This window comes from Salvelinus sp. IW2-2015, linkage group LG3 (genome assembly GCF_002910315.2).
Source record: "Salvelinus sp. IW2-2015 linkage group LG3, ASM291031v2, whole genome shotgun sequence".
Classification (NCBI taxonomy): Eukaryota; Metazoa; Chordata; class Actinopteri; order Salmoniformes; family Salmonidae; genus Salvelinus; species Salvelinus sp. IW2-2015.
The window spans coordinates 30254784-30279569 of record NC_036840.1 but is presented as its reverse complement, the minus strand read 5'-3'; the positions used below and the strand labels follow the sequence as shown (position 1 = coordinate 30279569).

At 44.2% G+C, this 24786-nt stretch overlaps 2 protein-coding genes across 4 annotated transcripts in view; both read left to right on the top strand.

The window, feature by feature from the left end:
• Positions 1 to 2701: 2701 nt before the first annotated feature.
• Positions 2702 to 14230, top strand: LOC111954303 (serine/threonine-protein kinase/endoribonuclease IRE1). Of its 3 annotated transcripts, XM_070435860.1 has the most exons (7): positions 2702 to 3142; positions 8426 to 9759; positions 10051 to 10214; positions 10297 to 10517; positions 10857 to 10986; positions 13156 to 13253; positions 13340 to 14230. In XM_070435860.1, exons 2-7 carry the CDS (start codon positions 9462 to 9464, stop codon positions 13476 to 13478), a joined length of 1050 nt encoding a protein of 349 aa, XP_070291961.1. In that variant the 5' UTR covers positions 2702 to 3142; positions 8426 to 9461; the 3' UTR covers positions 13479 to 14230. The 3 variants fall into 3 exon arrangements, with proteins under 3 accessions (XP_070291961.1, XP_023829689.1, XP_070291962.1); XM_023973921.2 differs by lacking the exon at positions 2702 to 3142 and having other exon boundaries at positions 7937 to 9759; XM_070435861.1 differs by lacking the exons at positions 2702 to 3142; positions 13156 to 13253 and having other exon boundaries at positions 7937 to 9759; positions 13312 to 13380.
• A 1740-nt stretch (positions 14231 to 15970) lies between these two features.
• LOC111954285 (uncharacterized) overlaps positions 15971 to 24786 on the top strand; it is a 22199-nt gene continuing 13383 nt past the window's right edge. Inside the window, exon 1 of the transcript XR_011474359.1 lies at positions 15971 to 16050. The gene's annotated coding sequence lies outside the window, so the exon portion shown is untranslated. The remainder of the gene's footprint in view (positions 16051 to 24786) is intronic.

Below are 24786 nucleotides of genomic sequence, written 5' to 3'. Positions count from 1 at the left end.
TAGCGTTCAACCGTCATCTAGGCCCCATTAAATATGTATTGTTTGTATTTCATTAACCAAGGCTTTAAATCTATCACTCAACCACCTTGCTTTTGCTTCCTTTCAGATGTCCCTGCGTAGGTAAAGTTGTCAGGCAGTTTATGGAACAAAGATGATTTCAAAACTCTGACCAAACTGTGGTCTATCTCAGAGCACCAGATCCTATTATAAGTGCATTATTAATATATCTGGAGAGCCTGAAGAGTTTGATTTAGAGGCAAGGACATTCAATGATTTGTACCCTTGTGTTGAGTTACAATGAAGAACCCACGTTTCCTCCCCTTTTGTCTCGCCTACTCGCCCCACCGCGTTTGAGCTGCTGTAACTTTGGAACCGGCTTACCCGCCTTCTCAACCTGCTCCCCCTCGACGCCCCGCTAGCCCCCGTCGCGAACGCCCCCCCGCCGTTTAGGCTGCGACTGCACTTCGCGTAGGCGCTGCCCGCCCGGCCCCCCAGCTCTCCGCCCCTACTCCCTACAGGCCCGGCCCTGCGCGCTACCCCCTAGGACGTTGCCGCCTGCGACCTTCCCCCTTCAGACTTCCAACTCGCCCTCCCTCCTCTCCCTCTGCAGACCCCGTGCCCTGCGTGTCGGGGGCCCTTCTTCCCCCTAGGTCAGCTTCCTCCTTCTTCCGGGCCGGTCTCTCTCGCAGGTGTGCCGCCCCGCCCTCCACCTCCCGCTGCCTCGCCGTTTCCCCGGTTTTCCGCCCTGCCACTGCCTCGCTCCCCCCCGAGACCGTCCCCGCCGCCCCTGGCCCCGCGCCTCCGCCCTCCTGCGACCCGCCCCGTTTTCCACCCGACCGCGACACCCTCCCTTCGCGCCCCCCCCCCCCTTCCCGGGGCGCCGCTGCTGCTTTTGGCTGCCCTCTCGCCTCACACCCCCTCTACGCGACACCTCTCACGCCCGCCCCTGCTCCCGCCGCCCGCGCTTGCTTTTTTGCTCTCTTCCTACTTTGGACTGGCAGCGTTTTCTCCTCGGCTACTTTGCTTACGTGCCCACCGTGGCGCTCGCGCTCTACCAGGACCTACTCCCCTACCTCTGCCGCCTCGCCCGCCTGCCCCCCCGGCTCCCTCCTCTTCCCCTGCCTCTCCTTCGGGACCCACGCCCTTTCGCCTGGTCCCTCACCAACGCTCCCCTTCGTCTCTGCCACGCCCGCCTGCTGTACCCTTCTGGGCTCCCTCGTCTTGGTCTGGCCCCGCCCCCAAGGACCTTTCCTCCTCCCGCCTTCCCCTCTGCTCTCCCCCCGGCGCCTCTAGCCGCCCGCTGCCCCTCCTCCGTCCTGACCGAGCCGCCCTCGCCGTTCGTGTCGCTTTCGGATCTCTTGTGCTGCACCTTGCGTCCCACCTTGTAGCGGTCGCGTCTCGGCCCGCTACTGGACTTCTTGCGCTCTCCCCCGTCTCTCTCTCGGTCTTGTCCCTGTACTCCCACGGGCGCTGCGGTTATCAGGAACCCATCGTCCCTTCCCCCGCTCCCCCCTCCGCCTCTCCCGGTCCCCCTACTCTTCCGCGCGTTCCTCCCGTCTTACCTCCGGCTAAGTCCTTAAGTCGCACTCGCGCCCCCTACCCATGTACACACGCCAGCCGCCCCCATCTCCGCCTTCCCTTCTTTCTTCGTGAGCCGCCTACTCTGTCCTGATCACTTGGCGGCCCCTGGAACGCCCGCTGCTCCTCGCTCTGTGAGCCTGCCGCGGGCCCCGTCCCGTTTCTTGGTCCCGACAGTTTGTCTGGGGCTCCCCACTCCCTCTCTCTGGCTCGCCCCTATCAGGAGCCCCGCGACTCACTCCTGGGTTCCTCGTTACCCACGGCGCCCGCTTGGGGGTTGGGTACGGACCGCCGCCTGCTTTTACCACGCCCTCCCTCCCGGCTTTCCCTGCGCTGGTCCTTTCTATTGTCAGGCGAGTGCTGGTACCTTTTGTGCCTTCGTCACGCACGCCCCCGTTCGTCTCCCTTGGGTCCTGTCAGACCTCTTGCTCGCCCCCCTACATTGGACCGTACGCTGCTCGCTCACTCGCCGGTGTAACTGTGGAGTTCTCCCTCCTCCTGGTCTTCCTCGTCAGGGCCTACCTGCTTCCCCTGCTGTACTGCAGCATCCTCCTGGGTTACCTCTGGTCTGTCAGGGCGCTCTGCGCTACTCCTGGCTGCCCCCTGCTGGTGGCGCCTCCTCATTGGTCGTGTCACGCCCGGCGGCCTGGCGCTTCTCCCTCTGACCAGGACCACCTGTACCTGCTAGGACTTCAATAAATCCTATGCTTCCTCCCGACACACATCCTCATCTTTTACGAATCTCCCACCTCCATCATCTATCTTGAGGGACAAACCCCCCCCGTCTTTGCCTATGCTTGAGAGCCTACCTCCACTGATCACTCTCCTTGTCAATTGCTTCTTTTCTTCTCTTCCCTTGCTGTGTCCCCAGCGTCTCCTGCCGGCTTTTCTGCCCACGTTTCTGGATGTTCACCAGATTCCCCTTGTACATGCCTGCTCTTAGATGTCGCTGCCTTCTCTTGGGTCCAGACCCTCGGTTGTTTAATGCCTGTCGCCCCCAGTCGACATGGATCCACGACTACGTCCCTTATGTATGGTGCTCCCCTGTCGGTACTCTTCGGGATCAGACCTTGGTATATGCTTCTTTTTGCGACTTCATCCCTGCCCCTCACTCCTGTTAATTGCTGCTGTTGCATTTGCAAATCAGGAGATTTGTACATTTCTTCTGGAAAAGGTGCTGACCCAACAAACCATCAACTATATTTTGACGCCGCTGCATTATGCTGGACTGCGTAAAGTTCCAGTGAATATAGTGACAACATTACTGGAGCAAAGGCAGATCAAATGGTCGAGTAGACATAGGCTACCTGTAAAACCAAGTTCTCTCCAATTCAATTAGCCATGACAGAGAGGATATTGTGAAGAAGTTGCTCGAATCTGGAGCAGTAATGTGCAAATCATGGCATATATCCTGCAATTGATCTGAAATTGGCCACAATAATTGAAACTTGCTAGAGAAGAGTGAGTTTTTTTCCAAATCAAGCTCTTTTTTTAAATTTTGTTCAAGCAATAAAACAACATCCCCAACAAAGTATTCAGACGCTTTGGCCAGAACCTTCTACAGGTGAGCCCCAAACCACCTCACTCTGATTGCATGTGCTTTAATTGAAGGTCCATATGCAGAAAAATACCCCAGACAGCCATTACATGGGTTGAACGACTCCAAGAAACTAGATTACTATGTTGAAGATGTAAGCAGACGTCTGTTCTACAATTCGTCTGGAATTTATGACAGGTGCATTGATAATGCTTAGATGGAGTTGTTTGCGCCATGAAGGAAATACCTAATGGAGGTGTCACTTACCCTAATTCCTGAGTTTGTGAAACTGCTTTCCTGTAAAACAGAAGATTATCACATGCCATTGATCGTTGTTATACTCTCATGGATCACACGAAGACAAAGACAAGGGTCGTTGGGCAACTCTGACTTGAGAAAAATATGGCACATTGTCCATGCACACAGAGAGAGGGTTATTCGCTTGATTTGAAGATGTTCTATGCCTGTCTAGCAGGATTTACCATTTTACGTTGTAGTTCTTGGTTTATCTCAGCTTCTGGGACTAGATCCGGTACCTGAAGGATACTTAACTGGGGAAGGGATGAAACCTGAAAGTAAGCTGAGAGATCTAAACATGTCCTTAGACAGACAACATCTCAGTCTCCAAGTCAGCAAGTGAAGATTCAAAAGACAGTCATTGTCAGAAACCAAGAAGAAGAAGAGAAGAGAAGAGAAGAGAGGAAAAGGCAGAAAAGCAAGACTTACCAATAAGAAAGACGGCACACAAGAAAATAAAACATTGTTATTAGCCTTCAACTACTTCATCTACTCCTGTAGAGAATCTGGCCTGTGATGATGTTCAAGTGTGAAGCCGCTTCCACCCCCCACTGACACATCACCTACAGCGCAAATGGCACAAGAGTCTGCCCATAGCGGAGTTCCGTGGAGGACTACAGATTGCAGAGAATGCTTTTGCCACATAGGGACTGAGAAAGAGTAATTTAAGTACTAAGTAGGAATAGCCTCACTCTTGGTATAGCCAGTTGTTCTGCGGGTTCCGTCTGTCCTGAAAGTGAATGCGCAAGACTGAGGTCTACTACTGTGCGATCGGACCGGTGCTAATGTCGCGTGCAGCGCGCGCGTAGCCCGAATGGGGGATTGACTTAAGATGCTGCTTTTTCTTTACTAATACAAGTACTGGGATCAGAACCCTGTATGTGTACTCACTGGGTATCAGATCCGTTGTAATGTGCTAACCATGGGAGGTGGACTAGGTGACATCAGGCACCTGTAATATGCGATGCATCTGTCTCAGGTACATCGTTAGACGCAGCGTCATACGGGATCACCCAGACCCCATGAATGCTGTGGCTGTCATGAGCTCCACTGGTCCGAATTCTGACTGCTGAATGGGTCCGGTTGCCAGAGACTGCCTCGGGATCCACGCGTCTGACGCAACCGACGCTCACTTTTTGTAACGATATATACCTGGGCAGTTCACCGCACGTACCCCGGATAATGCCTCCCGGTCCCAGCCATACTTCCGAATGATCGAGACCCTTCTTGTTAATGTTTGGTTCCAATTATGGGCAATCCGAGCTGTATGCTTTAGTAACTGTATGTCCCTGCGTCGCAGTCTCGGCGAGTCACGTGAGCCCGCTCTGCTGCTACATCTTCTACAACGTCCTTGTGAGGCAGATGGCGAAGTAACACTGGGGACTCAGCCTTTGTAATGTGTACACTGGGGAATCAGACTTGTAATGTTGTAAGCCGTAGGCGAGTAATCGGGCCTGTAAGGTCGGCCCCAGGACGGCGAGACCTTAGACTTGATTGATCCGACCCTTGTGAATGTGTGACGCTGGTAGTAGCTGGCTGATTCCAGCGACCCCTTGGTCATTGTGTGAGAGAGTACACAGGGTACTGGGATCAGACCTGTAATGCTGTATACTATGTTCAGACCATGTAATGTGTCCAGATCTGGATCAGACCTGTAATGCCTTCTTTCGTGGCCTAAACCGCCCCAAGGTTCTATGATAAGATCCTGGTACATCGGTCGTGTAAGTACCTGGAATCAGACCTTGTAATGTTCTGCTGGTGGAAGGTATCTGGGATACAGACCTGTATAATGGCCGGCGATACTGGATATAGACTCCTGTATGTTGGTTGGGAGTAGATATGACAGTACAGTAGGCCTCACAGCTGCTAACCTGACGTTTTGAGCCTTACTGGGCATCCAGAACCCGTGGACTGTAACTGATCTCTTGTAGATACTGGGATTCAGACGCCTGTAGATGTTCTGTCACGTAGTAGCTACTGATCAGACCTGTAATGTTGTAAGATACTTGGCGATACACCTGTAATGTGCGCACTGTACTGGGATCCGCTAGGCTAATGATGTACTGGATTTACTCGGGGATCGAGTGAACCCTGCCAGATTGTAATGTCCCACTACTGGCGATCAGATCTTGAATGTGTAATTACTGGGTCAGACCCGTGTAATGTGTTCGGAGTACTGGATCGGACACTCTACTGTCCAATGTAGTAGGTAAAGCTATGGCTGATCATGACCTTGTAATGTGTATTACTATGATATCAGAGTGTCAATAGTGTAATACTGCGGATTCAACCATCGTTAATGTGTAATCAGTACCTCCTCGAACTCAGCGACCTCTGTAACTGTCGTTTAAGAGTAGTTACCCTGAGATCGACCTTGTAATGTGCTAATTACTGGGATGAACTTCAGACCGCCTCTGAATGTTGCTGCTGCCTAATGATGCTGGGATCAAGATCCCCTGTCTAATTGATGTGTTATTGACTGGATCAGAACCAATGTACGATGGTAGTAGATCAACTCATGATCAGACACCCGGTAATGTGGTAATAATGGAACTCAGACCTGTAATTGTAGTACCATGACTCCAGACGGCCCTTAATGTGTAGTACTGGTGATCAGGAACCTGTAAGTTGTTATTACTGGCGATCAGACGTTGATATGGTGTAGTACTGGTGATCGACGATGTAATGTTATACATGCTACTGGTAGATTCAGACCTGTAAATGTGTATACTCGTGACTCAGACCCTGTTAATGTGATGATACTGACATCAGGACCTCGTAAGTGTGTCATTACTGGGTCAGACCTGTAATGTGTAGTACCTGGGCATCAGACCTTGTAATGTGTATTACTGCGGGATCAGCGTGTAATGTGTAAGTACTGGGATTTTCAGACCCGTGGGATCTGTAGTACTGGGTCAGACGTCTGCTAATGTGTATTACTGGAGATTACAGACCGTGTAATGTGTGCTCCCGTGGCCCAGCTATTACTGCGGATACCTGTTCATGGCTTTGTATTACTCATGCATCCAGACCTGTAGCATCGGTGATCATTACGGTTGAATCAGACTGTCAATGCCTCGTGTGTAGCTCCATGATTCAGAACTGTAATGTGTCATTACTGGCGATCAGACCTACTGTATCCGCTTGTATTTTACTTTTCGGCATAAGCATAAAGGGAACGTGTAGTGGGAACTAGTGGCTGCTCATCCTTGGGCCGCTGAGGATGTGTAGCACTGAAAGTAGCAGTTAAGAAATTGACTCGCGAATAAGAATACAGTATACAAGCTTCTCAATGGAACTGAGGTGTAATTTCTTAGTCTTTTCCTTAAACTTGATAATCCCTACATGTAAGAATATGTTGACTTTGCCGATGATACAATCTTTGGGCTACTTGTCTTCGCATCTGATGCGCAATACATGACACCTTGGTAATGCATGTGAGATCACAGTCATAACGGGAGCACTCACTACCGATCAAGGACAGCCACTCTGACTGTCTAATTGACTTGGTTAAGGAAATTGTACATTTGATGTTCTTCTTCAGTCTTAAGGAGTTGCTTACAGGAAAAGACCACAAATAGCTCCACTAAAGCTGATGATAACTAACGCCCCACGCAATGTTTGATAGGTAATAGGACTCACATGTTTATATTATGTCTTGGCACTTACCTCCTGTTTGCTCAGAGACAGGCAGAATGGAACAAACCAATCATGAGCATTCATCCATCCGACGGTGGCAGGTTTCAAAGTGAATGCTCGAAAACATTGATGGTAGATATAGATTGTGTCAATGTACTTTATTTTTGAATCTCTTATTACAATTCAATGCGTCCGGCTTGTGTAAACGTAGGATACTGAATCATTGAAACATAACCAATCATTCAATATATACAACTGACTGTTGTGTTTTTCCTATATAAGGTTTTCATGAGCAATTAGATCAGAGATCACATTCTGTATGTTTAATTGTAGATACCACCGTCATTATTAAACCTAGGTTTTTAGCCATTGGTTTTCTGAGGACAGTGTTTACGGCAGGCACAAGATTCAGCGGATTTTTGGTATAAGTCGCAATTGACCCACGAACCAAAAACAACTGTAAACCACAAGAAAGTTGCCCTTGGATGACAAAATGGGATTCCGACTCGGGACTCGTGCCTACCCCTGTGCGTCAGGGAAACTTGGTATGCATTGACGCGGATCTCCAGATAATACGCGGATGATACACTGTTGTACTGTGCAACTGATATTCAAGGTTTGGTTACTCCGTGATGAAAGATAATTCAGGTAAACCCTATTCTTGGTTTCCATATATAATTTGGTCAATTTGTGTTTCTCTATTCGTCGGTGACGGTGTCATTCTAGTCTAACAGCCGGTGTGAGTTGTGATGTTAGAATCTCATTACTGTTACTCTACTAGGTGGACACCACCCTTTGGCAGAGGGTCTCGATTTGTAGAGAGCAACATTCTAGGTACTGAGGATCAGAACCCTGATAGGGCCTGTGTGTGGACTACCATATCCTAGAGTTGAGTTACAAGATGAAGTAACCCCTTTAATTGCTGCTGTTGCATTTGCAAATCAGGAGATTTGTACATTTCTTCTGGGAAAAGGTGCTGACCCCGACAAACCATCAAAGAGATATTTTGCACCTCTGCATTATGCTGGACTGCATAAAGTTCCAGTGAATATAGTGACAACATTACTGGAAGCAAAGGCAGATCCAAATGGTCGAGTAGACATAGGCCTACCTGTAAAACCAAAGTTCTTTCCAATTCAATTAGCACATGACAGAGAGGATATTGTGAAGAAGTTGCTAGAATCTGGAGCAGTAATGTGGCTAAATCATGGCGTCCATCCTGCAATTGATCAGAAATTGGCCACAATAATTGGAAACTTTGCTAAAGAGAGTGAGTTCTTTTCCAAAATCAAGCTTTTTTTGCATTTTGTACAAGCAATAAAACAAACATCCCCAACAGATGTTTTCAAACACTATCATCTTCACCTACTAGAGGAGAACCCACAAACCCACCTCGCTATGATTGACATGTGCTTTAACATTGAAGGTCCATATGCAGAAAAATATCCCCAGACAGCCATTACATGGCTGAATGACTCCAATAAAGTAGATTACTATGTTGAAGATGTAAGCAGACGTCTGTCTACAATTCCTCTGATATTTAGGGCAGGTGCATTGGAATCCTTGGATAAAGTTGTTTGCGCCATGAAGGAAATACCTAATAAGGTGTCACTTACCCTAATTCCTGAGTTAATGAAACTGCTTTCCTGTAAAACAAAAGATTATCACGTGAAATTGATCGTTGTTATACTCTATGGCATCACACAGAAGACAAAAGACAAGGATCGTTGGAGCAACTTTGACCTTGAGAAAATATGCAAGCACATTGTCCCATGCACACAGAGGGAGGGTTATTCTTCTGAATTGAAGATGTTTGCCTATGCCTTGCTAGCAGATCTTTACACATGTAGTTGTGTTCCTGGTTACATCAGCTCTCTGGGACTGACTCCGGTACCTGAAGAACTACTTATCTGGGGAAGGGATGAAAACCTGAAAGTAAAGCTGAGAGATCTAAACATGTCCTTAGACAGACAACGTTCTGTCACCAAGTCAACAAGTGAAGATTCAAAAGACAGTCATTTGTCAGAAACCAAGAAGAAGAAGAAGAAGAAGAAGAGGGAAAAGGCAGAAAAGCAAGACATACCAAAAGAAGAGACGGGCACACAAGAAAATAAAACATGTTTAGCCTTCAATACTTCATCTACTCCTGTAGAGGAATCTGGCCTTGATGAGTGTTCAAGTGTGAAGCCGTTCCACCCCACCACTGACACATCACCATTACAGCGCAAATGGCACAAAGTCAGCAGCGGTGGGAGACCAGTTAGAGAAGCTTGCCAACATGGATGAAAGTAAAGTTTATAGTAGGAAACCTCACTATAGATGATGATATTACTTCATAGCAAAGGGAAGTGATGGAACTGAGGTCTTCTTGGGCCTGAGGGATGATGGCACTGAAGTAGCAGTTAAGAGAATGACCCGAATAAACTATCAAGTTCTCAAGACTGAGGAGGAATTRCTACGTCTTCCTAAACTTGATAATCCCTACATTGTAAGATATGTTGACTTTGCCGAMGATACAATCTTTGGCTACCTTGTTCTTCAGCTGTGCGAATACACCTTGGATGAATACATCAAAGACCACTTACCAAAGGACAACCCTRATGTTCTGAAGGAAATTGTACATGATGTTCTCTCTAGTCTAGGAGTGCTTCACAGAAAAGACACCAACATACTCCACAGGGATATCAAACCCCAGAATGTTTTGATAGGTAAGACCACATTTTATTATGTCTTGACTTAACCTCCTGTTTGCAGAGACAGCAGAAGACACAAACCAATGAGCATCAYTCAGGGAGTAATGTGAAAAGCATTGAGGAGAATATGTTGTCATATGTACTTTATTTTGAATATACATTCAATGTCCGTTTTAAACGGCACTGATCATTGGAATAAAATATAATATACAACGATGTTGTTCTATAATTTAACAATAATGATAATTCTGATGTTTTTAAACCACACATGTCATTATTAAACTGTTAGCATGGTTTTCTCAACAGATGTTACCGGCAGGGCAAGATTAGCMGATTTTGGTATAAGTCGACAATTGACCACGGGACAAACAACTGTAAAAACAAGAAGTGCCGGAACAAAATGCTGGATGGCCAGGGAAACTTTGGATGAAGACAGCGATATCAGATATAAGCGGAGCACTGATATTCAGGTTTGTGTAATGAAAATAGGTAACCATATCTTGGTTTCCATAATATTTTTCTAATTGTTCAATTGCTTACTGTCATTTCCAGGTGGTTGGGATGTTGACATATTACATKCTCTCTGGTGGACACCACCCCTTTGGCAGAGGTCCTCGATGTGAGAGCAACATTCTGGATGGGCAGTACAATCTGGATAACGTTGTAGATGAGGTTGCAAAGGACCTCATTGAGTGGATGATCAACGAAGACCCAAAAAAGAGYCCTACTGTGGAGGAGACCTTGGATCACCCCTACTTCTGGGACGAGGAGAGGTAAGAAGAACTGCTAATACGAGTCAATCAAAAGGTTTGGTTAAAGGGGCAATCTGGGATTRAAYCWAAWATGWAGAGTTCATCTGGCASTTTTTWTAGTAAACWGCTGAGGGATGCAGCTGGAGAAATGTAACCACTCTTACATTTCTAGATGGAACTATGTCTGCAAATACTGACCATCCATGAGAACTTATCACACAGATAAACATGGATAACTTGTTAASATGCTTGCTAGGATGCTTTAGCTTGAGCACAAGAAGAGCCAATGCCCAAGTATATAAAATATGCAACATSTATGTATTGACTAGACATTTTGTACTGCACACTGTTGTCTTTCAGGAGAGWTGAGTACTTGAGAAGAATTGGGAATGAGAAGGAGGTCGGGAAGTATAGTGATGCTGACCCAAAACTTCTAGAAGCTCTGAAACAAAGTGCCATGGAGAGAACCTTCTGTCAGTGGAAATCCAAGGTGAGCCATGGGTCATTTTATTAAATTGACACTGAACAAAAATATAAACACAACATGCAACCATTTCAATGATTTTACTGAGTTATAGTTCATATGAGGAAATCAGTCAACTGAAATAAATGAATTAAACCCTAATCTATGGATTTCACATGACTGGGAATACAGATATACATCTGTTGGTCAGAGATACCTTTAAGAAAAATGGGCCTCCGGATCTCGTCATGGTATTTTTGTGCATTTAAATTGCCATCGATAAAATGCAATTGTGTTAGGTGTCCGTAGCTTATGCCTGCCCATACAATAACCCCAATGCTTGGCAAACCGCTCGCCCACACGACGCCATACACGTGGTCTGCGGTTGTGAGGCCAGTTGGACGTACTGTCAAATTCTCTAAAACAATGTTGGAAGCGGCTTATGGTAGAGAAATTAACATTCAATTCTCCGGCAACAGCTCTGGTGGACATTCCTGCAGTCAGAATATCAATTGCACTCTCCCTCAAATCTTGAGACATCTGTGGCATTGTGTTGTGTGACAAAACTGCACATTTTAGTGACCTCTTATTGTCCCCAGCATAAGGTGCACCTGTGTAATGATCATGCTGTTATAATCAGTTTCTTGATATGCCACACATGTCAGGCGGCTGGATTATCTTGGCAAAGGAGAAATGCTCACTAACAGGGGAAAAAATTAATTTGCGCACAACATTTGAGAGAAATAAGGTTTTTGTGCGTATCAAACATTTCTAGGATCTTTTATTTCAGCTCATGAAACATGGGACCAAAGCTTTACATGTTGTGTTTATATTTTTGTTCAGTGTACTTACCTGTACATGTACACTGAGTGTACAAAACATAATGAACACCTGCTCTTTCCATGACAGACTGACCAGGTGAAAGCTATGATCCCTTGCTGATGTATCTTGTTAAATCCACTTTCATCAGTGTAGATGAAGGGGAGGAGACAGGTTAAAGATGGATTTTTAAGCCTTGAGATAATTGAGACATGGATTGTGTATGTGTGACAAAATATACACTACCGTGCAAAAGTTTGGGGTCACTGAAATGTCCTTGTTTTTTAAAGTATCTGCAAAACACCAGTCTCAAAGTCAACAGGGAAGAGGAGACTCTGGGATGCTGGCCTTCTAGGCAGAGTTGCAAAGAAAAAGCCTTATCTCAGACTGGCCAATAAAAATAAAAGATTAAGATGGGCAAAAGAACACAGACACTGGACAGAGGAACTCTGCCTAGAAGGCCAGCATCCTGGAGTCGCCTCTTCACTGTTGACGTTGAGACTGGTGTTTTGCGGGTACTATTTAATGAAGCTGCCAGTTGATGACTTTTGAGGCATCTGTTTCTCAAACTAAACACTGATGTACTTGTCCTCTTGCTCAGTTGTGCACCGGGGCCTCCCACTCCTCTTTCTATTCTGGTTAGAGTCAGTTTGCGCTGTTCTGTGAAGGAGTAGTACACAGCGCTGTACGAGATCTTCCGTTTTCTTGGCAATTTCTCACGTGGAATAGCCTTCATTTCTCAGAACAAGAATAGACGGAAGAGTTTCAGAAGAAAGTTCTTTGTTTCTGGCCATTTTGAGCCTGTAATCAAATCCACAAATGCTGATACTCCAGATAATCAACTAGTCTAAAGAAGGCCAGTTTTTTTATTGCTTCTTTAATCAGACAGTTTTCAGCTGTGCTAACATAATTGCAAATGGGTCTTCTAATGATCAATTAGCCTTTTAAAATGATCAACTTGGATTAGCTAACACAACGTGCCATTGGAACACAGGAGTGACGGTTGCTGATAATGGGCCTCTGTACGCCTATGTAGATATTCCATAAAAAAATCTGCCGTTTCCAGCTACAATAGTCATTTACAACATTAACAATGTCTACACTGTATTTCTGATCAATTTGACGTTATTTTAATGGACAAAAAATTTGCTTTTCTTTCAAAAACAAGGACATTTCTAAGTGGCCGCAAACTTGAACGGTAGTATATAAGTGCCTTTAAACAGAGTATTTTAGTGGTGCCAGGCACAACAGTTTCCTATGTGTATCAAGAATGGTCCACCACCCAAAGGACATCCAACCAAACTTGACACTGTGGGAAGCTTTGGAGTCAATATTTGCCAGCATCCCTTTCCATACCTTGTTGTTTCGTGTTCACAGCTGCCSTCTGAATTGATGAAAAAGATGGATGGCAGAAAGCCCTACCCTGAGAACATGTTGGGGTTACTACGTTTCATACGCAACCTCCATGAGCACTAGTAAGTAAGACTAATGTTTTTCCCAGTACTTAAAAGTTTCACTGTCTTACCATTGCAGGTGGCTGAGTTTGTTTCTCCTTCTGCAGTGCTGAGGATTTAGAATCTGTTGACCTGATGAAAATGTTCCCTGGTCTCTTTGGATGTGTCTACGTGTTGGCCAAGGAACGGGGCTGGAATTCGAGGCCTGGTCTGAAAAACATGTTTCAGAGAGATCTAAGCTCATGATTCTGAAATGTAAACTGTCTGTCATTTTAAACTGATGAAATATGAACTAATGTCATACTCAAGACTCTTTGTAACTAGAGCCAGTGATCTGTGTTAAGGACATTTTATATTCTACATTTTCACTGATAGACCTAATATACATATGATTTTTACAAACCAAGATTACATGGTTGTAGCATACCTATTATGGGGGATTTGAATGTAAATTATAACCTTGTGAAATCTTCATCAGGCTATTTGTMTACTTATTACACAAAGCATTGATATGATAGCAATGACTTGTCAACTTTATTGTTCATACAGTAGTTTTTTTTAAAGGTATCTAGTAGGTTTCATCCAGTGTTGTCCACTTTTTTTCTTTTTTTCTCCATTTTAACACAGCTGTTAGACAWCATAAAATATGCCTCAGTGACACTTCTACTCTAACATCTCAAACATTCATGGTTGTTTTTATTTGAAGGTTTACGGGATTTGTAATAATATGAATTATCTGGATGAGATCTTCTAGAGATGTCTGGATCAAAGTGTTTACATTCTACAATTAAAAAAAAATATATATCTGTGTATTGCTTGGTATGAAAAGGAAGTCTACCAAGTGTGCATTGAATCAACTGTATTGCTCTCTCTATTCAGTGATTCAATCAAGGAGCTCTGACGCCCTTTTGTGGATAGAACTGAGAATCATCAGTTTCTATAAATTGAACACCACAAAAGAATCCAGCAAGTCTCAATATAATAAAAGGTATCAAATAGCTAAATTGAACTGTCATTTTTATCAACCCTCCCGTACATCCCCACCCACCTGTAACAGCTGACATATATAACAAATCTCAGCAGCAGAAACACCAGCAGCCCCAGATAAACATAGACCTCCTTCCTGGTACAAAGCCACAATCAGCCACATATCCAGTACTAGATCAACCACAACAAAGAAAACAGACCTCCGAATCGTCAGGAATTCTGACACAGGTTAGGTGACGCTGTGTTGTTTCTCCTGCATGGTGTCTAAACCTAAATGCCACACCTTTGTGCTTGCTATAGCTCTTCAGTACCGAAACACAGACATTTGTCTTCTGTTCCTCTTTGAAACCAAGAGGTCTAGTCTGTTAAGTATACACACCCTTCCATTCTAATTCCCCTTGTTCCAACACTTTTTAAATAGTTTTCTTTCTAAATGTTAAATTTCAGCCATTCGTTTTGAAAGTAGTGTTCAATTCAACAATTGTGTATTACACCYTCCATTTCGTATGATAAGTCCTGCAATTTTGTTTGTGCAATTAGGTTGATATGTTACGAATTCCAAATTGTACAATATGTTACAAATAAGTTCTTAAGGACCGCATCATTAACTTCWTGGCAGACCGCTTCAATGGCCCCAACTACAGTGGAGGGGCCCAACACCACAGGAACTACATTGAGAGATATTACTSTTTGTTGCTTGCGTCATCCCTAATAATCTATTTAGACATATTCAAGCCATCATAGAAAGTGAGATCGCAGCCCTGTTCTTTAGTGCCATCTCCTGGCTGCTGAGGTGGTGCACATCTAATCTCTGCTTTCCACCAGGCCTGRTGCTGGGTCCTATGAAAAGGAAGACTCCTTTAGTTCCAGTCTGAGACAATGGGACGGACGTGGCTCAGCACTGCACTGAAGTCCCTGCTGCAGTAATTCTAACTGTGTTGACAACTACYTCTGCTTTCATCACTTACCCACAGTGCTGCAGTGAAAACTCTAGGTTTTGACCTCATTTACCTCTGAAGGTTTCTCAGGTCTCAGCTCTTTGCAGCACAACATGACTTCTATCACAGCAGTTTCACATAAAAGACTGACTGTTCATCAGTCAGATTCTGATACAACTTTAAATCTCAAAGTACTTTGAAGGAGAGCTTTAGTTTTGTTTCTTTTGAGAAGTTTCAAATGAAGGAAAGCGTCCGTTCTTAAGCATTAGGTCTAAACAGGGTGTCTGTCCTCTGAAAGTATAGGACTTGATTTTATTCAAATCAATTCAAATTCATACCTTCCTGACAGCAGGAGGCAAATGAGTGATGGAGGATGTGGGTTCCATCACCCAGAATGCTCTATGCCTGCCCTGAATAACCCCACTTGTGTAACGGATGTCAGCCCGGCTAAAGCATTACAGGAAGATCTTATATTGTCTCTTCCTCTATCGTAGAGCYGGTACTGTGAGCTAAAGGCTGAAAGAGGAGATTTCTCCTCTAGAACTCCAAGAGGTACTTACTTTTGAGAATAAGGTTGATTTTCTTTAGGCTGTACAGTGCACGGAATGTTGCTCTTTACAAAATAAAGGTCATGGCAAATTACTGGTATCCCATAAAGGGCTGGCTGCGATTGTTTCCCCATCATGACCTCATCATTGGGATGTCTGTTGTTCCTGGGACAGCCCACCCCATCCAATTWGCATGGGATGCATTTGCATATGGCTAAAGCACTACATGTACCAGATATCATTCTAGGTTGGCTTTCAGGAAGTACTTTTATTGCTGTCTCTTCCTCAGTACAGTGGGCACTGTAACCGTCGAGGTGAGAGGACGTTTCTCCTCTAAGTAATGAGGTAAGTACATTTTAAGAATACGGTTTGTATTTAAGACTGTCCTGTTTAGAATATGGGTACGGTCATCAGCAATATGTTGTGGGCATCTGTCACTAAGCATGGTAACGCTAGGGAAATTAAGCAGAGGTAATATTGTTTGATAAGTTGATTATTTTGTTAATCTGTTTTGAACTGACAGRGATCCTCCCCATAATGCAGAAGGTTAGCATGCTTTGATAGGACATAGTAAAGACAGTGTTGCCAACATTGTAGGGTCTCAGTTCTCATTAAGAATCCACCAAATGTTCAACCTTTGCTATATGCACAGCCAAACAACGGAAGTGATGGATTCAACTTTCAATTTACTTACTGCAGCGCATCAGTGTGAAACTTGCTAGAGTAAATTATTGGAAGTCAATTTCTAAGTGTCATCTTATGTATTTCTTTCACGTTTGCTAACGTTAGCACGACCTACTATAAGGGCACAAGGCGAAACCCAGATGCAGACACAGGAGGCAGATGGTTAGAGTCCAAGATGTTTATTAACAATCCTAAAGGGGTAGACAAGAGAATGGTCGTGGACAGGCAAAAAGTCAAAACCAGTTCAGCGTTCCAGAGGTACAGAACAGCAGGCAGGCTCGAAGTCAGGACAGGCAGGCAGGAATGAATAGAGTCAAAAAAACAGGCAAACCGGGAGGACTACTGGACGAGAATAGAAAATCAGGAGCACAGTGAAAACCACACCGGTTGACTTGAACATACAAGACAAACTGGAACAGAGACAGGAAACACAGGGATAAATACAGCAGGGAAAATAAGTGACACCTGGAGGGGGTGGAGACAATCACAAGGACAGGTGAAACAGATCAGGGTGTGACACCTACTAGTAGTTCTGTTGTGATAATTACTTTAGTTGTGTCAGAGTTCAASCAGAACTGACAGCGTTTCAACTACTTTGCCGATATGAAACAGACAYTCATATCAGTKAAAAATATCAAWTTCCRAGCTTATGCTTCAATACCYACWTTATAAGATGTTTTAAAAATAGTTTTTTAAWTMTTTTATTCCATYACYWACAYTAAGGCATCGTTGGCTGAATAGATGGATGCAGTTCAATGCATGATTCATATAATTCACCAATACATTTCTTTGTAGTCCAAAAAAATATTGCTATCAGGTTGTAAATCACAGCTGGCCTGCTACATTGTTTACTGTCTCCACCCATTCGGGAGGCACTGTTTCAGTTTAAATGATTCAATATTTTGAACAAAAACAGACGACTGAAACTGAGGCTGGGAATGCCAATACAATCAAACTAGCAAGGGAAATGATCACAAGTCAGTCATAAAGTGGCTAATAGGCTAGTGCACATGTGTCAAACACAATGCCCATGGGCCGAATAGGACACACAAGTGAGTATAAATGAATAAACAGTTGAGTCATCTACTTTATGAAAATACAGCCTGATGGGCTTCCATTGGTGAATTAAACTTCAATTGCTGCTTTCATGTGCCCCATTTACAGCGAAGAGAAAGTGTACAGACACATACCACAGTCTGAGCTAYGCTACTAAAATGTTGCAATCTGGCTTCGGTTTTTAAAGCCTGACAATTAATAACCAAAAAACAAAACAGCATGTAAAACAGAAACATGTAGGCCTATTACAGCAACATTTGAGCGGTAGTCTAGATTGGCTATGTCGGGGTAGGTTCCTTGATTCCTTGTCAATCATTGGCTTATTGGTGAAATCAGCAAGTCAGACAATATCTTCTTTAAGCAAATCAATCAAACCTTTATTAATGGAATTGCAGACAGAAGTTGACAATGTAAACATAGCGTGTATGTTTCAGAGTAAGTTCTGCACCCCACCTAAGGGCGCAGCTGATTTTATTCAGTTGAAGTCAGACGTTTACATACACTTAGGTTGGAGTCATTAAAACTTGTTTTTCAACCACTCCACAAATTTCTTGTCAACAAACTATAGTTTTGGCAAGTCGGTTAGGACATCTACTTCGATGACAAGTAATTTGTTCTAACAATTGTTTACAGCCAGATTATTTCACTTATAATTCACTGTATCACAATTCAGTGGGTCAGAAGTTTACATACACTAAGTTAACTGTGCCTTTAAACAGCTTGGAAAATTCCAGAAAATGATGTCATGGCTTTAGACGCTTCTGATAGGCTAATTGACATCATTTGAGTCAATGGAGGTGTACCTGTGGATGTATTTCAAGGCCTACCTTCAAACTCAGTGCCTCTTTGCTTGACATCATGGGAAATCAAGAAATCAGCCAAGACCTCAGAAAATAAATTGTAGACCTCCACAAGTCTGGTTCATCCTTGAGAGCAATTCCAAACGCCTGAAGGTACCACGTTAATTTTTAAAAAACAATAGTACGCAAGTATAAACACCATGGGACCACGAAGCCATCATACCGCTCAGTCTCCTAGAGATGAACGTGCTTTGGTGGAAAAGTGCAAATCAATCCTAGAACAACAGCAAAGGACCTTGTGAAAATGCTGGAGGAAACAGGTACAAAAGTATATATATCCACAGTAAAACGAGTCCATATCGACATAACCTGAAAGGCCGCTCAGCAAGGAAGAAGCCACTGCTCCAAACTGCATAAAAAAGCCAGACTACTGTTTGCAACTGCACATGGGACAAAGATCGTACTTTTTGGAGAAATGTCCTCTGGTCTAATAAAATAAAATAGAACTGTTTGGCCATAATGACCATTGTTTATGTTGGAGGAAAAAGGGGACGCTTGCAAGCTGAAGAACACCATCCCAAACCGTGAAGCACGGGGTGCAGCATCATGTTGTGGGGTTGCTTTGCTGCATGAGGACTGGTGCACTTCACAAAAAATAGTGCATCCAGAGTCAGGAAAATTATGTGGATATATTGAGGCAACATCTCAAGACATCAGTCAGGAAGTTAAAGCTTGGTCGCAAATGGGTCTTCCAAATGGACAATGACCCCAAGCATATTCCAAAGTTGTTGGCAAAATGGCTTAAGGACAACAAAGTCAAGGTATTGGAATGGCCATCACAAAGCCTTGACCTCAATCCCATAGAACATTTGTGGGCAGAACTGAAAAGATGTGTGCGAGCAAGGAGGCCTACAAACCTGACTCAGTTACACCAGCTCTGTCAGGAGGAATGGGCCAAAATTCACCCAACTTATTGTGGGAAGCTTGTGGAAGGCTACCCAAAACGTTTGACCCAAGTTAAACAATTTAAAGGCAATGCTACCAAATACTAATTGAGTGTATGTAAACTTCTGACCCACTGGGAATGTGATGAAAGAAATAAAAGCTGAAATAAATCATTCGCTCTACTATTATTCTGACATTTCACATTCTTAAAATAAAGTGGTGATCCTAACTGACTAAGACAGGGACTTTTAACCAGGATTAAATGTCAGGAATTGTGAAAACTGAGTTAAATGTATTGTGCTAAGCTGTATGTACACTTCCGACTTAAACTGTACATGTGATCACTCCCTAGTGGTATGATCACCTACGTCAATGCAGGTATACAGCAATATGCTTAGGACCTAGTACAGAGCTTCTCTGAATTCATTAGCATTGTCCACTGTCACACAAGAGCAACATGTCAAAACCAAACAGTGGTTACTTCTCTTTATCTAGTTTCGGTCTGACTCAGACCCAGCCTGCAAGCACACACTCACAACAGCCAGCGCTTAACCAAAAGACTAATATAGATAGCTTGTGCAAGTTATAGTGGCAGTGTTTTTAGGCACAAAGCAACAGTATCTTATTATAAAGCCTCAGCAAACATATGAATCTTAAGGTCCACTTAATCAATAATGGGGATGGTCTGGGACCCTAACCCCTTCAGCTACCCAACTATAATAGCTACATTTTGGTGACCCATGCAACAACCAACTAAAACCTGCAAAAAATGTGAAACCTGTGAATTACTGACTCTGTTTCAATAGTAGGCCTACTATTAACTACTTGCACAGTACAGCTTGGTTGGTCTGACGGTGAAAGACCAATATGGGATTTAGCATTTTAGGTAATTCAGAGTGTATGTCATGTTTCTCATAGAATTTTTCACACAGGGCACCTTTCTTTCGCTGGGTGGGTTGTTGGAAATGTTTGGCAACATCTGAGTAATACTCACTTCTCCAGGCACCAGTACACCACTGGATGTACAGTCGTGGCCAAAAGTTTTGAGAATGACACAAATATTAATTTCCACAAAGTTGCTGCTTCAGTGTCTTTAGATATTTTGTCAGATGTTACTATGGAATACTGAGGTATAATTACAAGCATTTCATAAGTGTCAAAGGCTTTTATTGACAATTACATGAAGTTGATGCAAAGAGTCAATATTTGCAGTGTTGACCCTTCTTTTTCAAGACCTCTGCAATCTGTCCTGGCATGCTGTCAATTAACTTCTGGGCCACATCCTGACAGATGGCAGCCCATTCTTGCATAATCAATGCTTGGAGTTTGTCAGAATTTGTGGGTTTTTGTTTGTCTACCCGCCTCTTGAGGATTGACCACAAGGTCTCAATGGGATTAAGGTCTGGGGAGTTTCCTGGCCATGGACCCAAAATATCAATGTTTGTTCCCCGAGCCACTTAGTTATCACTTTTGCCTTATGGCAAGTGCTCCATCATGCTGGAAAAGGCATTGTTCGTCACCAAACTGTTCCTGGATGGTTGGGAGAAATTGCTCTCGGAGGATGTGTGGTACCATTCTTTATTCATGGCTGTGTTCTTAGGCAAAATTGTGAGTGAGCCCACTCCCTTGGCTGAGAAGTAACCACACACATGAATGGTCTCAGGATGCTTTACTGTGGCATGACACAGGACTGATGGTGGCTCTCACCTTCTCTGGACAAGCTTTTTTACGGATTCCCCAAACAATCGGAAAGGGGATTCATCAGAGAAAATGACTTTACCTCAGTCCTCAGCAGTCCAATCCCTGTACCATTTGCAGAATATCAGTCTGTCCCTGATGTTTGTCCTGGAGAGAAGTGGCTTCTTTGCTGCCCTTCTTGACACCAGGCCACCCTCCAAAAGTCCTTTGCCTCACTGTGCGGACAGATGCACTCACACCTGCCTGCTCCATTCCTGAACAAGCTCTGTACTGGTGGTGCCCCGATCCCACAGCTGAATCAACTTTAGAGACGGTCCTGGCGCTTGCTGGACTTTCTTGGGCGCCCTGAAGCCTTCTTCACAACAATTGAACCGCTCTCCTTGAAGTTCTTGATGATCCGATAAATGGTTAATTAGGTGCAATCTTACTGGCAGCAATATCCTTGCCTTTGAAGCCCTTTTTGTGCAAAGCAATGATGACGGCACGTGTTTCCTTGCAGTAACCATTGTCGACAGAGGAAGAACAATGATTCCAAGCACCACCCTCCTTTTGAAGCTTCCAGTCTGTTATTCGAACTCAATCAGCATGACAGGGTGATCTCCAGCCTTGTCCTCGTCAACACTCACACCTGTGTTAACGAGAGAATCACTGACATGATGTCAGCTGGTCCTTTTGTGGCAGGCGCGTGAAAGGCAGTGAAATGTTTTTTAGGGATTCAGTTCATTTGCATGGCAAAGAGGGACTTTGCAATTAATTGCAAATCATCTAATCACTCTTCATAACATTCTGGAGTATATGCAAATTGCCATCATACAAACTGAGGCAGCAGACTTTGTGAAAATTTATATTTGTGTCATTCTCAAAACTTTTGGCCACGACTGTAGTCTATAGCCTAAATAGAGGAGTATGCATGTAAACCATCATTCATGAGCTCAATGTTTTTACACAGCAAAAGAAAAATAGTTCATCAGACAACGAAATCATAGGTAGAATGAAGCCTGAGGGGATGGCTGCCATTTTATGTGCTCCTAACCAACTGTGCTATTTTGTTAGTTTTTTCATGTTGTTTGTAACTTGTTTTTTAAACTTATTTTGTACATAATGTTGCTGCTACCATCACTTATGATCAAAAAGAACTTCTGGACATCAGAACAGCGATTACTCACCTCAAACTGGACAAAGATTTTTTCTTTAACGAGTCCGACACAAAAGATATACTGCTTTCTCGGGAACAGCCCCAAATCCCTGTCATTTGCGTGGAGAATATGGAGGTTACCATCAGTCCAATTAGCCAACGTGCAATCATTGGATAACATAATGGATGAGCTCTGATCAAGGATATCAATACCAACGGGACATAAACTGTAGTATCTTATGGTTCACAGAGTCGTGGCTGAACGACGACATGGATAACATACAGCTGGCGGGGTTTTCGGTCCATCGGCAAGATAGAACAGCTGCCTCCGGTAAGATGAGGAGTGGCGGTCTGTATCTATTTGTAAATAACAGCTGGTGCACAAAATGTAATATTAAGGATGTCTCAAGGTTTTGCTCGCCTGAGGTAGAGTATCTCATGATAAGCTGTAGATCACACTATTTACCAAAATAGTTTTCATTTATTTTTCGTAGCTGTCCATTTACCACCGCAAACTGATGCTGGCACAAAGACGGCACTCAACGAGTTGTATAGGGCCATAAGCAAACAGGAAAATGCTCATCCATAGGCAGTGTTCCTAGTGGCCGGGGAATTTAATGCAGGGAAACTTAAATCAGTTTTACCTCATTTCTACCAGCATGTTAAATATGCAACCAGAGGAAAAAAACGTATAGGCCACCTTTACTCCACACACAGAGATGAGTACAAAGCTCCCCCTCGCCCTCCATTTGGTAAATCTGACCATAATTATATCCTCCTGATTCCTGCTTACAAGCAAAATCTAAAGCAGGAAGTACCAGTGACTCGCTCAATAAGGAAGTGGTCAGAGGAAGCAGATGCCAAGCTACAGGACTGTTTTGCTAGCACAGACTGGAATATATTCCGGGATTCTTCCAATGGCATTTGAGTACACCACATCAGTCACTGGCAGGATGTGTACTCTTTATGTAATACATGTATCACTAGCCACTTTAAACTATGCCACTTTATGTTTACATACCCTACATTACTCATCTCATATGTATATACTGTACTCTATACATCTACTGCATCTTGCCTATGCCGTTCTGTACCATCACTCATTCATATATCTTTATGTACATATTCTTTATCCCTTTACACTTGTGTGTATAAGGTAGTAGTTGTGGAATTGTTAGATTACTTGTTGGTTATTACTGCATTGTCGGAACTAGAAGCACAAGCATTTCGCTACACTCGCATTAACATCTGCTAACCATGTGTATGTGACAAATAAAATTTGATTTGATTTGATTTGGCTTCATTAATATGTGCATCGATGACATCATCCCATAGTGACCGTACGTACATACCAACCAGAAGCCATTGATTCCAGACAACATCCGAACTGAGCTAAAGGGTAGAAGCTGCCGCTTTCAAGGACGGACACTTATAAGAAATCCTGCTATGCCTCCCGACGAACCATCAAACAGGCAAAGCGTAAATACAGAACTAAGATTGAATCGTATTACACCGGCTCCGACACGTCGGAAATGGCAGGGCTTGCAAACTATTATGGACTACAAAGGGAAGCACAGCCACGAGCCTACCAGAGGAGCTGAATAACTTCAATGCTCGCTTCGAGGCAAGCAACACCGAAGCGTGCATGAGAGCATCAGCTGTTCCGGACGACTGTGTGATCTCGCTCTCTATAGCCGATGTGAGTAAGACCTTTAAACCGGTCAAAAGTCACAAGGCCTCAGGGCAGACTGATTACCAGGATGTGTACTCTGAGCATGCGCTGACCAACTGGCATGTGTCTTCACCACATTTTCAACCTGTCTCTGACCGAGTTTGTAATACCAACATGTTTCAAGTAGACCACCATAGTCCCTGTGCCCAAGAACACCAAGGTAACCTGCCTAAATGACTACCGACCCGTAGCACTCACGTCTGTAGCAACATCAACACCATTATCCCAGAAATCATGACGCCCCCACTCCAATTTGCATTTTAAACTCAATTTGCATACCGCTCCAACAGATCCACAGATGATGCAATCTCTATTGCACTCCACACTGCCTTTCCCACCTGGACAAAAGGAACACCTACGTGAGAATGCTATTCATTGACTACAGCTCAGCATTCAACATCAAAGTGCCCTCAATGCTTATCACTAAGCTAAGGACCCTAGAACTAAACACCTCCTCTGCAACTGGATCCTGGACTTCTGATGGGCCGCCCAAGGTGGTAAGGGTAGGTAACAACACATCTGCACTCTGATCCTCAACTCAGGGGCCCCTAAGGGTGCGTGCTCGTCTCCTCCTGTACTCCCTGTTCACCATGACTGCATGACTCCAACACCATCATTCAATTTGCCGATGACACAACAGTGGTAGGCCTGATCACTGACAACGATGAGACAGCCTATAGGGAGAGTTCAGAGACCTGGCAGTGTGGTGCCGGATAACAACCTCTCCTCAACGTGATCAAGACAATGGAGATGATTGTGGACTACAGGAAAAGGAGGACCGAGCACGCCCCCGTTATCATCGACGGGAATGCAGTGGAGCAGGTTGAGAGCTTCAAGTTCCTTGTGTCCACATCACCAACAAACTAACATGGTCCAAACACACCAAGACAGTTGTGAGAGGGCACGAGAATGCCTATTCACCCTCAGGAGACTGAAAAGATTTGGCAATGGTCCTCAGATCCTCAAAGTTATACAGCTGCACCATCGAGAGCATCACCACCTGGGATGGCAACTGCTCTGCCTCCGACCGC